At 40.3% G+C, this 18,800-nt stretch overlaps 1 protein-coding gene across 2 annotated transcripts in view; it reads right to left on the bottom strand.

Moving 5' to 3' along the window:
• Window positions 1-18,800, bottom strand: part of Ano3 (anoctamin 3) — a 357,658-nt gene that overhangs the window by 14,083 nt on the left and 324,775 nt on the right. For both annotated transcript variants that reach the window (XM_005401743.2, XM_005401742.1), the window contains 6 exons: window positions 18,186-18,222; window positions 11,430-11,541; window positions 10,635-10,692; window positions 4,983-5,080; window positions 2,251-2,384; window positions 1,109-1,261 (listed from right to left, as the gene is read on the bottom strand). In XM_005401743.2, the coding sequence (XP_005401800.2) occupies window positions 1,109-1,261; window positions 2,251-2,384; window positions 4,983-5,080; window positions 10,635-10,692; window positions 11,430-11,541; window positions 18,186-18,222 (592 nt within the window). The remainder of the gene's footprint in view (window positions 1-1,108; window positions 1,262-2,250; window positions 2,385-4,982; window positions 5,081-10,634; window positions 10,693-11,429; window positions 11,542-18,185; window positions 18,223-18,800) is intronic.

Raw genomic sequence — 18,800 nt, 5'->3', positions numbered from 1 at the left:
ATATATATATATATATATATACATATATATATAAAAGCTGTAATTCAGTTAAAAATTTGGCCTTAGGGGGAAAAATTCATCCTACTTAAAAGATTCTAAAATATGAATGAGATAACTCATAGGAGAAATCACTGAAACACAAGTGAGAAATTTTCTATGGAAATGAAAAGTCTTCAATCACTATTTATTCAAAGAAATGTCCTTCAAAAGAGCTTTTTAAAAATAAAAAAGCATATATATATATAACATCTATGCCTATGTTTACAACCATTTCTGTGTATGTTTACGTCTACTTGTGGTGGGACAATAAAAAGAGTCAATGATCATAAAGTTTGCCATACATCTTTACTTGAATATTCTATTAAACTGAATTAGACTGATACATTCTGAGATGAGCAATGTTGATCAAGAAAAAGTACTGAATCCTACATGTTTACACGATATATTTTTCTTTTTTAGTACACACAAGAAGAGTATTGGCAAAGGCTGCATGCTCAAACTGATGTGATAGTTACCTGGTAGATACATATACATAGACAGTTATAGAGACAGAGATATATAAAGTATACGTTTATAAAGTACTACATTTAATATAAAATTCCTCTCAATTAAGCTTGTACTCATTGCACGTCTTTGCCAACCAATCTGTTTTGCTAAGGTTGGGAGGAGCCCACAGGGCGTCAAGTGTGATTAAGCCACCCGGTTTTAGTCCATTTGTGCTGCCATAAGATACCAAGGCGGGGTGCCTTGCAAGGAACAGAAACACACTTCTCGCTATTCTGTAGGTTGAGCACCGAAGACTGTGCAGCAGTGCGCTCTGCGCTGGGGAAGCACCCATTTCCTGCTGCCGGACAGTGCCTTTTGGCTTCGTTTTCCGGAGGAGCCCCGTTCGGGGTCCCCTCCACAAGGGCGCAGATCATGCGCATGGGCAGTCTGCCCCTGTGACTCAGTCACTTCTTAGATGTCACTCCCCCTGACACTGCACACTGCTGAGGACTGATCTCTCTCTCTCTCTCTGTCTCACACACACACACACACACACACACACACACACACACACCCCTTTTGACACCAGCAGCACCAACATCATCTCATTTCTGAGTCTCACCTATGTCAGTGGCTCGGGCGGGCAGTGGTCTCCGCCACTGGGTGACAAATTTGTATGCATCCAGCCTGATTTCAATGATGTTGTTTAACAAAGCCAAAAGAGGGGCCAGCGGAAAGGCCGCGACGAAGATGGTGGTGAAGCCGAACTGCAAAACTGAAGGGAGAGCACATTAGACAATGAATGTTGTGGATGCTGTCATCCCTTTGAATCCTTTCAAGATCCTTACAAAGTAAATATGCTCATCTCATGTCATAGTTGAGAAAACTTTAGCTCATAGGTGTTAATTAACCTTCCTGAAGGTATGGGTAGAAAATATCAAAAGCTGGGTTCAAATTCAGATCTAAATGTACTTCAATTCTGTGTGCTCTCCACCATTATGTAATGGAGCATGAAGGAAGGAGAAACAAGAAAAAGGAAAAGGGAAAGGAAGGTGGTGAAGGAAGAGAGGAAGGAGAGGAGGAAGGAAGGAGAGGACGGCGAGGAGGAAGAGGGGAGGAGGAGTACAAGAGGTAGGAGAAAGAGAGGTGCCGGAAGGAGAGGCGGAAACAGGAGGCAGCAAAGAAGAGACCCTGTCAGAAATGCCGGGCTCTGGAGCGACTCTAGGGACCTACAAGAATCTTTCCCCTCTTTCTACAGATGAGAAAACTCGAGCCCAGAGCAAAGCAGTATTAAGTCAACACCCAGTGATTCTAACAGTTGGAAAAGGAACCTTTACTTCCTTAATATAAATAAATAAGATTCTTCAAACTAAGACTCAGACTGGACCTAAGCAAAAGATGTATTGTGAAGAGTAATTGTTACTTTCTCTGGGTGGGGTGGTATATTTCTTCATGAAGAAATTGATTAGGCTTTATTTTGTTCCATTAAAATAATTGCCCAAAAGCTGGGGCTCGGTTGTGAGAAAAATCTTTATTTTGAGCGGAGGCTTCAGCTCTCAGAGGATAAAGAGCGTGAGCTTTTTCCACACTGTCTCACACCTCTTCTCCCTTGAGATACAAGTGCAGACGTCTTTTGGAAAGCCCTAGATGCTTTCAACACTCTTTTAGAGAGTGATGGTTTTTGTCTGTAGAGGCAAAGCCCATGTGAAACACACAAACAACACCAAGAAGGCCGCGTGTCCTGGCCAGATGGTCTCCCCTTACCCATTTCTAGGTACTCATCCATCAGCCCGTGTATATTCATGGGCTGCAGATTCCAGTCGTTTTCCCACTGAGGTATCGAAGCATCTTGTACTCCACGCTTGATTTTGTGTCGTGACCACCAGTTCTGGATCAACCTACACCACAGGGCAGACCAAGGACTTCTGAGCTCTTGTTCAAACATCTGGTGAATAGTTTATAGTCCACAAAGAAATAAGAAATACCAAGTACTGGCTGGGGATATAGCTCAGTGGCACAAGCGCCTGCCTGGCAAGTGCGAGGTCCTGAGTTCGATTTCTGGCACCAATAAAAAATAAAATAAATAAAAATAAAAAATAAAAATAAATTAAAGAAATACCAAGTACTTCTGGACTACATTATGCATTCTTGGCAATGGGAGATATTTGACACTCCTTTTTCATTAGTATGTGTTTGAGATGCATAATGAATTCACTCATCACGAGGATTGGTGCATACACGAGACATGAACACTGTACCTGAGTCCTTTTACTTTTTTCCTTCTCCTCCCTCCACCCTGTCTCCTTGCTTCTCTTAACTTCTTAAAGAAGTCTCAACTTTGAAAGAAATTTTAAATATTTAAATACAAATTTTAATTAAATATTAAGTATTTAAATATTTTTTAATTTTTAAAATGAAATTTAGTATGGGAGAACTTCTGGAACTCTTCTAGCACTTCACTCTCTCTCTCTCTCTCTCTCATATATATATACCAGGAATTAATCAGCACACACTAAGATGTTCTTTGATATCAATAACACAAGCTTCCAGGTCTACAGTTCTTTCTCCCACCTCCGCCTGTAAATATACTTAAACTCGTATGTTCTCTGTTGTTATTACGTCTGAGCCCTTCATTTCCCAAAACCCGATATTTTCTGAACAATGCTTTCTGAACATGAATCAAATTACTCTGTAGGCAAAGTGGCTGAGCCCGAGATGGGATTTCAGGTGACACAGGTTCTACTTCCCACCTCGCAAGCATTAGATGTGTGATGTTTGTCAAAATGCTTTCCTGTTTCGTGTTTACAAACATTAGGAGCTTGACCATTAGTGACTGCATTCTGTTACTACACTGAAGAATGTCTCCAGGGGATGGATCTTTGCGACTAAGTCCATTTCTCTGACCGGGAAATGAAACAACAACCCTTTCTCTAGTCCAGTAATGATGCTGGAATTGCGTGAATGAGACGCACCACACCGCGCATAGAGTGTGGACTTCTGGATTATGAATTCTGGAAGAATTTCACCAAAAAATACCTTTAGGATGACATGAATCTCACAGAACTCCGTGAACAGTGCCCAGGCCTCTATTTTGCTCACTTGGAAGCTTGCGTTTCACTGGCAGTTTGAAGGGCAATCTCAGCCACAGCCAACTGCTGGGCAGCATTATGACTGCCCCCTTGGAGGTCCCCTCTGGGAGTTCATGAACAGGAAAGAGGACTAGAGGCTGGAATGGAGGCAGCTTTGCTCCTTTCTGTTTTATTTATTCTGCCTTTGCTTGAAGAGAGAGCATTATGATTTCAAGGTGTGACACTCACTCCTTTAAGGACTGATTCCACCCTGCTGAGCTTCCTTCAACGAGACTCTTCCTGAGTGTGGCAAAAACCCCAGCATGATGCTCTTGCTAATGTGCTTACATCACTTGATAGATGTGACCCTGGAGGACCCTTGACAGGGCCACGGGAAAATGCATGGAGCGCATCATGTATGCTGGGAGCCACAGGTAATAATGAACTGAGCATCATTCTTAATCCTGGAGGGAGGCTAAGACATCCTGACCTGCTTGTGAAGCCAGGAGGTAGCTCAGAGGGGGAATACTGGCCTAACATGCACAAGGCCTTGGATTCAGTCCGACTGTAAATAAGATACATGGTACGCTTATCACACACTCAGCATGTTGGAGTCTGTGCTGGACCCTTGACATCTAACTTCTGCAAGTACATTCTGAGGATGCTTCCTGAGCTGCATGTTTTGAAGTTGTCAGTCCAGGACAGGAAAGGGCATGACAAGTGGATTGCGGTCCCCAATCCTCCACTCCTATTCTTCCTTCATTTAGGAGAGATTCACTTTAATCTGTTTCAGATATTGACAATTTGTATAAAATCAACAAATAAAAGAGATAAAAATCTCTTCACAAAAAAGTTTTGTCAATTGTGATTGATGTTTAGTAGTCATTGGATCATCTCATTTAATCTTCCCAAATCTCCTGATTTACAAATGAAAAGAGCACTTCAGAGACGTGAGATGCATTTTAGGCAAAACAAACAAGGAACAGAGAAGGAATTGGAACCAGGTCTGAGTAGCTAGCACCATACCCATGTTCTAAGACTGTTACAATTTAACCAACACCTTGTGGCAGGTTTCAGAGTTAATACCGCTTTTCCAGTCCCCTGGTTTGTGCTCAGAAACATTCTAATACAATGTGCAGGCAACGCTGAAAATGAATCAAGTAAAAGTTAATGATTGAGCCTAAGATATTTGTATCATCAACCAGCTGATCAGTTCTTCCCCCCATCAAGAAATTACTCAAAATACTCTCATTTTAACCTTTGGTTAAGTAGGTCTCAAGGGTTCAAAAGCATATTGTTTTAAATACCTTGTATTTGACTGGATTGTGATGGAAAGTACATTCTAGTGTCTAAAATGGGACATTTCAGCCTCTCTGTCAGCACCATCTAAAAGGGCACCTAAGGGAAGTTGAAAAACCATGTGCTCACGGGTATCCCAGTTCCATGAAGTTGTTCCAGATTTGCTTCAGAAACATGATGACTCCCATCTGCAGGCAGAGGTCTATCAGGCAGCCGCTGGGATGGCACTGTAACAGAAAGAGAGTGATAATGCCCGCTCCTTATCCCAGCGGGTGCAGAGTTCTCACCTTCAAATTACACACTCACCTCTAAAACCCGGTCGCACTATCTGACACTTACAGGGAACAAACAAGTGAGAAATGGAATGGTGGGGTAGTTTTCAGTGATTATAATGGAATATCAATGACAATATCAGCAAGAACAAGAGATCTAACTTTTAACAACTACTTGCAATCTGCCACGCTCTGTATCAGACCCGATCCCCTTTCATGGATGCTAAAGAATAATAAATATCTATTGACAGTCAGGTAGGAGAGGAGTAACTACTAATTCCAATTCAGTGACACAATAATTACAGTATATTGTTTTTGACATATTTCTTGTCTCAGAATAATTTTAGACTCATGGGAAATGTGCAGAGCTGCTTGAGGGCTCACATACATTCCACACCCACACTCGTCCCACATGCTGCTCCTGGCATCTCGGTGGTACATTTGTCAAAGCTGAGAGAGCAACATCAAGACATCATGACTCTCTAGCTCCAGACTCTGTTTACACGCCACCAGTTATTTTCTTTCTGCTCCCAGCTCTCCCTCGGCAGACCCCGTGGCATGCATTTCCCATGAGTCCCTAGCTTCCTCTCGTGTGAACGGTTTGCCATTAACCTTGACAGTTTTGAAGACATGGGGGTATCCTGTGGAAAGTCACCTGATCTGGGTTTGTCTAATGTTTTCCTGTGGTTAAACGCCGGGCTGTGTATTTTGGAAGGCAGACCACCGATGTAAAGTACTATTTTGATCAGACCCCATGGAAGTGACATTCTATTAGAACACCGCTGGTGAGGTTAGCTTTCAATATCTGGTCCATGTGTCATTTTCTCATTTTTTTCATTGGAAAGTTACTCAGTTTTCTATCTTTAAGAGTCAGACACAAAGTCCAGCCCACTCTTAAAGTGGGAAAGTGTTAAAAATCTACCGCTTGGAAAGGAAATTGCTATATATATTCATGTATGTTTAAGTCAGAAATTCACGCCACAGAAGTTTGTCAGTATGATCAGTCCTACCATTTCTGTGAGCCTTTGCTTTTTAGATTTTCAATGAGACAGTCTCACACACACACACACACACACACACACACACACACACGATTTCAATAAAAAGTGTGTTTTACTTAAAAATATGCACCGTGAAAGCTATTTGTATGGGGAAGCATGGGTCTGTTTCTTTAGAAATGGGTCTGTGTCCTGCTCACTAGGATGGTAGGCAGTCAGTACAGTTTTGATCTACAGTTTCTATTTCTAACAAATTAGTACTAGTGGGACTTCAAAAGGAGCAAGTAATTAGAATATGAAATAGCCTACGTTTCCTGTTCCAGGCCAGTGACTTAACTCTCTAATCTAAGTCAGAGAGAGACTTTGCTAGTGGTCCTGTGTCTTGCTTAGAGAGGTCTGAATTTTCAGATCCAAACAAAACTCTTCCTTTTAGGATGAATTTCGGACCCCTAATCTCTACGTCTATGTCCCATTGCTGTGTGCAGTGGAAGGTCTGGGGCTGAATAATTACTAAGGCATAGTGGCAGGTAATAGATCACAGCTGCAAACTGAAGCACTTTGCTTTTGTAGAGAAACTTAGAGGCAAATGGATTTGCACAAGGTGGTGCAGCATCAGCTAGCCCTGTGGGAGGAAGCCACGGCCCCTGCCCCCCAAGCATTGCTCTTCTGAGCCATGCTAAGGATAAGTTCTGCTTACCAAATGTGTTTGATGCCTTGAGGTGTGGGCTTAGCGCACGTCTATTATTATATAGACTTGGGACAGGAAAAAGAAGACAGTAGTAGAACTGTGTGGCTGGATCATTCCCCATGAAGGGTAGATAAGCCAATTGGGGAGCTGGAAGACAGGTTATTTATGACTTTTGAAACTGAGCCTTGATAAGTTTATGATTTGTAGTGAAAAGCGAAGGATCCAAAGGTTTTATGTTAGTAGTCTGCCTCATTCATACAATGAAGGTTTGAAGGCACCCCTTCCAGACGCTAAGATTCACTTGGTAAAAATAGCCCATGCTTAGAGTGTGCAAAAGAGCATGAGAGATGTGTAGAGGACCCAGGTATTCACTCCAGAACACCCCTCCAAATCGTATGATCATGAGCACAAGAGTTGGAGCTGAATGCCTTCATAGTTTTCCATTCACGCTGGTGGGTGGGTGTTGGGATCTGTGCTCTGTAGATGATGAAGCCAGAGGTAGGCAGGACTCTCACACCCCAAAACTCGTGATCCTTCGCTCCACTTGCTTTGGTATCTTCACCCTGAACCTGGCTTGCATGTGTGAGCCAGCAACCAGACAACAACCTCAGAGCAAAGTGCATTTTTATCACACCCTGGATTGTGCCCCAAGCTCCCCCGGAGGTGGTGGGGAAGGCCAGTCCTCTGAACCCAGACTTGGAGGCTACACTGACTCACTCAGCGAGCCATAACTTCATCAGTTTCTATAACTTAGGCAAGTTGTATAACTTCTCTACACCTTTGTTTCCACATGTGTAAAATGATTAATATAAGAGAATTGTTATGAGGAGTAAATGAATAAAAATTTGAAGAGCACTTAATAATGATTGCTGGACTGTGCTAGCATGTAGTAAGCATGCCATAAGTGTTATCCATTTAGTAAACATTTTTGATATTAAATTTGTGCAAAGCATTTTTGTGAGATATCATGCAGCTAATAGTGTAAGATTCATAAATCCAGCACACAAGTTCGTTTACACTAATACAGTTGTAGCACTTCTTTCTTTATAAAAGTTACCCTTACTTGTGTCCAAATAGCTCACATCCACAATTCAGTTTAACTACCAATCACCAACACTGAGATAACTATTTTTATCAGAAGTTTACAGAAGAAAGAACTGAAGTTTATAGACATTAGGATCTTCCCTCTGAATGAGAAAGGATTACAATGTAGAGTATCAGAGTCCAAGGAGAAAATATGTGCTATGTTTCCTGGCTATGTCTTATGCTTGAGCACTATTAATGTCATCAGAGGAGGTAAAAGGACCTCTTCTTTTTTGTACCTCACATTGTCCTCAGAGACTTGACCCACAGCATGTGTTGATAAATATTTGCTGTATGCAAGAATTCAAGTGGTCAGTCTTTACCTTCCACTGTACACATGCAGTGTGGTCGAAATACTGGTAGATATTGAAATTTTAAAAAATTATAGTGTGACAGATGTGGTAATTAATTCTCCTTGAAATACTACCCCTCCCTTCAAACACACACTTCTTCCAAAATTTTTGCCACCTCCTGAAGCAGTCTTGGAAGTACTTTCCGTGTTCTTACAAGAGTGCTAAGAAATGTGGTAACTGCTGCTACTACGTGTCCTCACTCAGCTCCTTCACCAGATCTAGCACTGTGTGACTTCTGGTTCTTTCCTAGAGTTAAAACGACCATGAAAGGTCATTTTTACATTGATTCAGGGCATCGCACCAGCCAGGACAGCATGACCGAAGAAACCATGAAAGAGCACTTCCAGAACTGCTTCAGAAATTGGCCAGAGTGATGGGACAAGTGCATCCAAAGTGAAGCAGAGAAGGGAAAGGAGGATTAACAGTAAGGTGTATTTTACTGTAATAGATTTTTCAAGCATCCCGTGAGGTTTTCAATGGCACTTTGTGGCTTCAGTGTCTACACTTCAGGATTTCTACAGTAGATCACAAACCTACATTTATGATTTCACTAGTTCTTATTGGAGAATATGAGCACTACGTGCTTCATAGAAATGATGGAAAATATAAAACATTTTTCTTAATACTAATATTAATTTTTCTGGGATTTTCAAAGACTAATCAAAGCTTCCAATAATGTCATAATTAGGAAAAAGAATATCTAATTAAGCAGAATTACTGGTGACAGTGGCTCCTAAATTGTTATCAGCATACAAGGTACCTGGCTATAACCTCTCTGCCCACCTCCCTTCGCAGCTCCTGTTGGACACTCCTGGGAAAAGCAGGCCTTGGGCCCGTAATTGGGTAGGTGACCAGCCTTTTAGCAGCTGAACATAATTCTGGGTCCAAAACAAAAAAAAAAAAAAAATGGGACTTGGATTTGGGGAGTTCTAAGCAGTTCCAGAATCGTGAAAGGTCTTAGTCTGTCTCTGGCCTAGAGAAGAGTACCGGTGTTGATGGAAGCAGAGAGACCGCATGATTATGGGGAGCAGCTGGTGGAGAGCCGTCCACAGTGAAGGAAGGAGCTGTTGGCATTGTGGAAATTACCTCTGCTCTGTGAGCAGCTTGGCCATCGAAGTATTACAACTGCCCACTTGTGACGAGAAAAGAGATACTTGAGGAGGTTAAATAAAGGACAGAGAATAAGAAGCAAATATAATTAGCATTTGAGTCCCAATTTCTGGTAGTAAACTTGACCTTAAGAAGCTTTAGGTTTCACCCACATATTACAATCAATTTCCGAAATGATCTGGGGAGAAAGCCTAAGTGCAGCTGCCCAGGGTTTTAGGAGGTTTTCGATGGGACTAGAAGTACCTCAGTCACAGTTTTTTGGAAACCTTTTCTTGGTCTGTCTCTAAATGATGACTTTTTGTTAATGAAGCCGTGTATTAAATTGGATTTTATATTAGGATCATCAGAATAATTTTGAGTTAGAGAAAGAAAAGACATTCTGATCAGTGAGGAGTCTAGAAATGGATACAATTATAAGATATAGATTATGATAATTTTGTAACCTTACAATGCTGAGCAAAAATATTTTTTATTCATTTTATGATTTCAATTTAGGAGAAAAGCAATGATTACTCTTTTTTCTTTTTGAGGCAAGGTCTTGTTTTGTAGTTCAGGCTGGTTTCAAATTCGGTATGTAGATCAGGCTAGCCTTTAACTCATGTTGATCCTCCTGCCTCAGCCTCCCAAGCACTGGGATTACAAGCAGGCGCCACTACAGTTATCTCAGAATAAAATCTTAATTGGTAAAAATACTATTAATTTTTAAAAATTAGTAAATTAGCAAAAAATAACTTTCTTTTTAGTTTATAGAGGTGAGAAGACATGCATTAGTGTGATACAAGTCCAGAGAGACGTTAACAAGAGTGACAGCTTTGCTAGAAAATATTATAAAGCTGTATAAGAAAAAGTATCAGTGCAAAACTAAAGGATATAGCTACATGTGTATGTGGTGATATTTCAAGTGAGATTTCTTTTGGACTAAAATTTCCTTCCTTAAGAGAAACCCTGACACATTTAAAAGTCTGGAGCTGCAGACAGTAGTTAACACTGACTCCTAAAGGAGAAAGGGCCATGGAGGAGCAGCTCACCTTGTAAATGAAAGAGATGGACAGAAAAGTACGAAAAAAAAAAAGCTGAATTCAGAATTTTAGGGTTACTCTTTTCATACTTCATCTTTTTTTAAAAAAAAGATGTAGTTGTTTCTTTCTGGGACACAAGGAAATTTTCTCTACCAGAAATGTCTCTTCACGGCCGGGTTGTGTGCTGCCTCCTGCCCAGCCTTCCCCGTCCTGGGCCGAGGCCTTTCTCCCTGCTCACGGCACCCCCTGGTCACTCACCTCTTCCAGCCTCCAGCGGTCAAAAAGTTTATTGTATTTCCCTGGGTGACCTACAAATCTTAAAAAAAAAAAAAAAAAAAAGCACCTTAATTCATTACCCATTAAATGAAAAACACCTGCTGACCCATCACACGTGTGCACAACTGGGTGACAGGACGTTCGCTGGAGCAATTTGTCCCCAGACAGGGAAACTTTGGAGATGCTTAGGCAACATCAAAGCACCAGGCTTGCATAGGATAAAGCAACACCTGAACTCGGTGCCAGTGGGTTGAGAAGGCACAGGGAAAGCAGCCCGATGGCACTGCGTATGTGCATTTTAATGCCTCGGGGAACAAGTTAATGAATAGTACCATAACGTGCTGAGTGGCTGGGTTCAAAGTGTTTCAGTCTTCAGGAGGTTTCCAAGGCACTGCTTAGAGTGGCATCCACAGAGCAGAACATACCCATTAAGCTAACAGGCTTTGCCCCCATAGTTTATAACAAAGTGAAAAAAAGCACATCATAATGATTGGTAGAGGTATGCACATGAAAGAACTGTAACACAGGGTTACACAAACATCCTTTTCTTCCCTAACAGAATAATTACTGATAATTGGATAGCGTGGATGCAGGTTTTGCTTTTGGTGCCAATTTTAATTGGTTCTGGCTGCCAGTCATCTGAGCAAGAATGCACACGAAAGCTGATTAGCAAAGTCTTCCAAGGCAGGGGTCAAGAATCTGCAACCTCTGTTAACTAATTGGAACCATTGCTGTGCTTTTTTCTATGAAAAACTAGTATGTGTAAAGTTCACTTACCTTCCCAAAAAGAAAGCAATGTAGAAGATAGAGCTGTTCAAATTGACAAACTGGAAAAGAAACATCTTCAGGGCAAAGCTGTTTTCCCATTCTGATTCGGTGCGAGGGTATTCTGAAAGGAGCAGAGTACTGTTGACAGACACCAGGTGGATGACAGGCACTCGGGACATGGAGTAAGGAGCCCTACACTCAAGGCTGGCTTTGGTAATCTGCTGGTTCTATGAGGCACTTAGAGTTTCAGAGTTCTAGCGTCTGTGTCCGTAAGAGGTGAATGGTAATACCGGATGTGCAGAGTTCATAGAAAGACCTAAGAGGACTTTTAAGCTCCCTTCACCCCTACAAAAGGATAACACCTGTTCTTAATATATGAAGAGCTTCAAGGCTGCCTTTGTCATTGCCGCCTAGGGCTAGCGATGAAGACAGATCAACTGTTTGCTCTAGCACTGCTCCTCACAGGGACCTGAATTGTCAGGGCTTTTTTGAAGAATTAATATTTTCTGTGGTAAAAGGAAAAGGAAAGAACAAATTAGAAGAGCTGTATTCTCATATCAGCCTTACACCCAACTTTCAGGTGACCCCAACTTTTTGGGGGGGCAACAGTTGTGTCATCTATGAAATGAGGGATTTAGATAAGATGATTTATCTGGATCCTGTGAACTCTCACATCTTGTAGCTCTATTACTTAAAAGAAGATAAAAAAAAACAAGAAAAATGGACTAAGACAGCAGGATGTACCACAGCCTTGGTTCCCAATAAATGGTAAAAACAAACCGTGTGGATAGCTATAATATATATTTGAATATAAAGTAAAGAAGTCAAGAAAGATAGAAAACGAATAGGACCCGATTTAAGAAAAATGCAGGCCAAATGTGTACACAGCCCAAGCACGTGGAAGGAGGAGACAACAGGGCCAGGGGTTGCAAGTCCAGATATGATGTTGAGAGTGGAAGGTCCGGGCAGCCCCGGAGGGACTGCTGGGCTTGTGCCACAGAGAGAGACAGGCAGCCCACAACCCCCCCGGGCCTGTGGTGTGGGCTTTCGCTGTTGTTTCCTTCTAAATGGTGCTTTAGTTCTATCACATTTAGACAAATTTGTCTAAAAAGAAAATGTGAATTTTTAAAAAATTTCTCATGAAAAGCTGGTCTGGTTATCCATTTCTAACTGAATGGCACTGCAGTCCACAAACAAGTCTCGTGTGTTATCCGCTTTGAGGCAAAAAATTGCAATTTTGTTTGTGTCTGAATTTTGTGGATACTTTTCATTAATGTATCAAGAATTTGAAAAGAATCTTTGGTTTTTGCTGATGAAACACTTTATATGTATTTTAAACGAAGTTTGTCAAATCTATTATTCAAATACTACATATCCTTATTTATCCATTGACTGTGGATATGTGGTTACTTTTATATTTATATTAGATTTGCTTTCTATATTTAGAAAATTTGTCAAGAGAGGCATAGAAATCATGATTGTGATAGTGACTTTATAAATGTGAAGTAACATTTTTAATCCTCAAATATATTTTAAATTCTGGTTTGTCTGGTAGTAATATAATTACATCCGTTTTTATTGTTACTGTTGTCTTGGTATATGTGTGCCTTAAAAGTCAATCAGTTTCACCTTTTTGGATTTGTCTTTCTTTTCACTGACATATAGCTAGCTTTCATTTTTTCAAATTAAATTTGAGTCCCAGTGTTTGAAAGGGAAGTTATTGATATAGATGATTATGATCATAAATAGGTAGATAGATAGATTTAGCATACATACAAATGCATACTTATTTTATATTCATCCACTAATTTGTTTTATCTTTTTCTCTTGTATTTTGTTGTATGGATTAAGAGTTATAGTTTTCCTGGTCTTTTTTTTTTTTTTTTTTTTTTTCTCCGGTACCAGGAACCGAACTGACGACCTTGTGCTTGCCAGGCAGGCGCTTTGCTGCTGAGCTAAATCCCTAGCCCTTCCTGGTCTTTTGATTTTTGCATTTAATCTTTTGACAAGTATGTACTGGAGATCTATTATTTATCCAAATGGACTGAGACTATAAATATCAGATTATGCTAATCTGTTACCTCACAAAAACAGAAGTAAAGAATTATAATTCAGCTTAATATATAATCTAATTAAAGTTTGGTAATAGAACTGTTAACTGGCTAAATTTAACAGTAATTGAAAGAATAATATATTTTGATCTTATAGTGTTCTTTCTCTCTATTACTTTACAATATTACATCTTCCACATTTATTTTAAGAAAGAATGAATTTGAAATATTATAAAAAGTATTTAAAAAGTCAGAGGTAAATATTTTCAATGACCTAACATTAAAAATTTTTCAGTTTTGTGGGGAAAAATAAATTTATACATTCATGGTATGACAGAAATATGATGAATGAACAAATTTTTTAAATTTCATCACACTAAAAGACATATTGCCACTAACCCATCTCAAAATATCCCTTCTCACTTCAGATACACTCACACATCATTCTTGCCACTTTCTGAGGCAGTTCTGGGTGTCTCCAGTTACATTGTCCAGGCTCCCTAGATGTCCTAAATCAATTAAAAATATTTTCCTTTCCTGGTTACTTTGACTTTGGGGAAGAGCCACAGGTTGCATGATGCCAGATCTATTACATAACACGGATGAGGACACAGCAAGATATTTTGCACACCTGCCCTCCCTTTGTGCTGGATGGCACTCAGCAATAGCATTCACCATAATTTTTTAAATCACAAGTCATAAAGACACTCATGATACAGGACTTCCAGAACTGCTTCAGAAAGGCAGGAATGGTGGCATAAATGTGTTCAAGGTGAGGGGGAGTATTTTGATGGTGCTTAATGGAAATTTGCCTTTTCATGTAACACACTTTTAAATATACACATGTATTTTGATCAACGTATCTATCAGAACCATGTAATAGACATAAGTAAAGAATCACAGACTGCTCTGATGAGACTGTGGAATGGAAAGTTTAGGAACACAGCTTCAGAGGGAAGAAATTTGAAATCAGAAAGGACTAGTAAGGATCAATCGGGTAGAAGCAATGTGAATAACAGTAAAGTTATGAACCAGGTTGTTGGCATGTTGAGCAACTTTCCATTGCTTTATATATTGTGGCCAAGACTGCAATATTCCCAACACAAAGGCTTCTTGCTAGCAAGACTGTGTGCTAGTGATCTTTACACAGGTGCCCCTGGGGAAGAAGCATCCTGGCGTTATCCCTGAGTTTGACTTTAAACTTGGGTGTACGACTTGATCTGGCCAGCAGGAGGTAAGATGCCAGCAGAGGCTTCATTAGCACTGGTATTCGAGGGCTTATGCTTGGAAATCTGTGGTCCCATAAGAAGTCCTATTATACCTTATAGATAGACCCAAGTTAGCCATGTGGGGAAGTGCAAGGAGAGAGAGGAAGGCTAAGGAAGACATCAGTTTTCTCAACAGTCCCATTAGAAGCGTCACACATGTGACAAAGCTACTTTAGACATCTCAGCCCATCAGGCTGCTACACCCAGAAGGAAGGCTACCTGTTGGGCTTTCCCAGGGCGCAGGCGTGTGGGTGGTCACAGACTGATCTAATTAACGTGGAGAGGTCTCTCACGCAGCAGTAACTGAGACCGCGGAGTTGCCATGCAATGATGGCAACGTTAAGATTGAAATTCTATACTACAAGTAAGGAACAATCACTCTTCAGCATCTTGTGTCACCCATGCATGCAGTGCACCGTGATTCATTGTGAACTCGCCTTTCATTGGAGGAGAAGACAAATTCTGGATACAGTTGAGAAAAGAGATGTTGTTTTCAATGAGAATGTATTTTTGGCCAAAATACAACTTACTTTTTCCCTGATGAAGCTAGATATGGATGATAATTATTAGACATCATCACCACGTTACACCTTAGCTTGTTTTACCGTTAACTTCTTTATTCCTTAACATGATTGGTGTGTAGAGCGGGATGTTACTACGCATTATGACTGTAGCCCTGTGAGGTAGCTTTGACCTCTGTTTGACAGAGTCAAAACTGCTTCTTCAGTCAGCTTAATCTGTTCCTTGGAATCTGATTGATCGTAAGTACAGACATTCATTACTATAGACAGTTCATTCCTGGGAACCCCTAGGACCACCCTGATGAGTTCTCAGCAAACACAAAATCCAAAGTGAAACTATCACTTGGAAGTAAATGCTACATATTTCTTTCCATATTAAAAAAATACATGAATTGAGCCAGCGTGGTGGTGCATTCCTGAAACACTAGCCCTCTGAGAAGAAGGAAGGAAGATCTCATCCTGTGAAACTTAGCACTTAGTAAGGCCCTGTTTTAAAAGAAACACAGAAAAACATGCTGGGGATGTGGCTCAGTGCAAAGGCCCTGGGTTCAACCCCCCAGTCTCCCCGTCCCACATGAACTAAAATCTTGGCTTAGTCTTTCTTTGTAATTTATGAAAACCAAATATTTGGAAAACGTCAAGAAATATAAAATTTAAAAACATTTTAATAAGGTGGTTTATGATCTCTTTGGTAAATAAATTCTAAGCTATTCTTTTTCTTCTTTTTTTTTTTTCCAGTACAGGGAATCAAACTCACAACCTTACGCTTGCCAGGCAGGCGCTGTGCCGCTGAGCTAAATCCCCAGCCCCATAAATTCTAACTTCTAATGCTAAACAGAAGTTAACACAGTTAGGCAGGGCATTGCCTCTGTCATTCTAGCACTAGGGAGGCTGAGGCAGGAAGATCGATGTAAGTTCTAGACCTCCCTGGGCTACATAATAAGTTCAAATCCAGCCTGAACTACATAGTGAGACTTTGTCTCAAAACAGAAACAAAAACAAAAACGAAAAAACCCAATAACAACAAAAAAGCCCTAAATTAACAGTTAAAAATTAAACAGAATACACACACATACAATTAGATTATGTTATTTAAGAAAACATCAATTTTTATCAATTTAAATAAATGTAGTCCAATGATTCTTGATTAATGGTTATGCATCCAGAAACACAATGTTATCACTGGAATATAGATGATCCTGGTACTTAGCACCAGTAGCTGTTTTGGTTTCTCTTGGTTTTTAACACTGCTTATGAATCTCCCAAATCACTCTAACATTTTCTTCTGTCTTGAGAAAAAAGGACTTTAATAATGAATAAATATCAAGAATTAAGAGTAGAAGAGACCCTGTCTCCAGACACCAGCCCTACAGGGTGGACAAAGGCTTTGTCCATGTAGTGTAAAGGATCAGGCTGGGACGCCATGGCTCCCCTTATACCATGCAGTGCCCTGCAGAGATGCACCCTCTCCCTGACTGGGAACGCCTGAGATCACATATTCGCTGGTTCCTTCTTTCCTAAGCCACTGAGGCTCTAATCCTTGAACTTTCTCCAATTTTCTAAGCAGCTTTCACCTTGCCTCTTTATGGGTCCCCATGTCTCTCCCATTCCTTCCACCTCAGCCTTTGGTTTCAGCACTGGCTGACCTGGCTAGTTAGATACAGATGCTGCTCATGCCCTTTCTGGTTGCCAGCATGCCGATGCCTTTCCTCTGCTGTCTTCCCTTTCCTCTCCCTCGTTCTGTTCCTTATTACACCCCAGGGCCTGTCTGAATACTCAGTGATGTGTTTGCGGACTCACATGGGGCACATACAAAGATGTCTATGCTGCAGGCAGAAATATGTTAAGGGAAAAGTCATGACAACCCAGAGCTCTGCATCCAGAAAAAAAATCAAACTTGAGGACGGAAGAAAGACAGTTGCAAACATAAAAAGTCTCAAGACATTTACATGCAGGTAGCATTAGAAGGAATTACAGGAGCAAAGGAGACAAGATGTCATATCCAACTGCGACAGAGGGGCAGAAGAGATTCCCAGGGAGCTGGTGAGGGCCGGTGTGATCCATCTGGATTGGGGCAGCTGGGGGATTTGGAAAAGTAACTCTAGCAAGAACAGCAAGTGCAGAGGATACTTGATGGGTTTTTATAGATTTAGAGGAAGCTTAAAGCTTTGGCAAAAAGTCTGGGGTAAATAAAGGTAAGTATGTAAACCTTTAAGTAATAAGGAGCCATTTTCATGAAAAAGCGGAAGCATTGTAAAACATAATTATAGTACACTGAATGTCCTAGATATGAAAACAGTTATATGGACGTAAGGATGTGAGCATTAGTTATTAACTGGGTTAGCTATGCAGATACCGCTTCTGTGGAAGGAGGAGAAAGCACAGTGCCTCAGGGGATGTGTGTGGAGGCGCGGGAGGGAGGCATTGCAGGCAGGCTGGGAGCCAAGTCTTCAGACTTAGTGCTTTTATCCCAGAAAAGAAGTAAATAGCTACTCAAAGATAATAACCCAGTGGTAGCAATGGAACCATGTTATTTAGAAACAGGTTGGGAAATAACATAAAAAACTCAAAAAACCTTAGAAAGCGACTCCATGGTAGATAGAGAAAGTAGGAATGGTAGACTCATTTTCCTTGTGAGTCTCTTCGAACTGTTTTGACTTTTAAAACACGTATATGCAATCTTATAACACAAGCAGTTTGAAAGTTGATGAAAAAGGTAATTGAAGTCATGAGACACAGGTTTGCTAGCTGGGAGCTGAGATATTCTGTAACTAGATGCACCGGTTTTCCTACATCACTTCTCTCAGGGTGACTAATAGATTACTTAACTGAAGATAGTAAGAAGCCGAAACACGTAAAGCCACTACATACTGATATGTCCCCTTGTTTTCTTATTAAGAAGTGAAGTATTAAAAATGGACTTACCTAAATTAGTGAGAAGATAAGCAATTTTTTCATAGGCCTATAATAGAAAGAAATTATAATGAGTATTTTTTCTTTTAGAAAAAGTTTATATTCACGTTATTCAAAGAAACATCTAAAGTATGTTCTGCAGAAGCATGTTCTACAAAATGGTTACATTTTCAATTAAACTTAGGATATATTGCTTTATGTATACCTATCTACATATTCAAAATGGACACAAGTTTGTTTGGAAGTATATGTACATAAAAGTTGTTATCTGCAATAAGAAGTCTCTTCTTGCAGTTAACTTCCATTTTATAATCTACTTTCTAAACCAGAAAAAAGTAAACAAATGTTTCAGTTAGTTATGGATGAGCTGAGATTGGATCTTAACATTCTAGAGTCTTTTTGACACATGGGAGGAGGAAATTGAACCATGAACTCTCCATTATTCATAAAGGATTTTCCAAACTATGACAGAAAACAATTTGCCAGCTTACATTTTTAATGAAAGATTGTTTGGGTGGTTATTTAAAAGAGGATCTAGGTCAAATCTGTTCAATATGGAAGTCGTTTGTAAGACAGATTTTTTTCCTGATAATAGTTTTTGTCTTCGGCCAACTAGTGCCCTTCCCT

This window comes from Chinchilla lanigera, unplaced genomic scaffold (genome assembly GCF_000276665.1).
Source record: "Chinchilla lanigera isolate Chin_1 unplaced genomic scaffold, ChiLan1.0 scaffold00075, whole genome shotgun sequence".
Taxonomy (NCBI): domain Eukaryota; kingdom Metazoa; phylum Chordata; class Mammalia; order Rodentia; family Chinchillidae; genus Chinchilla; species Chinchilla lanigera.
The sequence above is the reverse complement of the archived record's forward strand: the minus strand, read 5'-3'. Positions and strand labels throughout refer to the sequence as shown.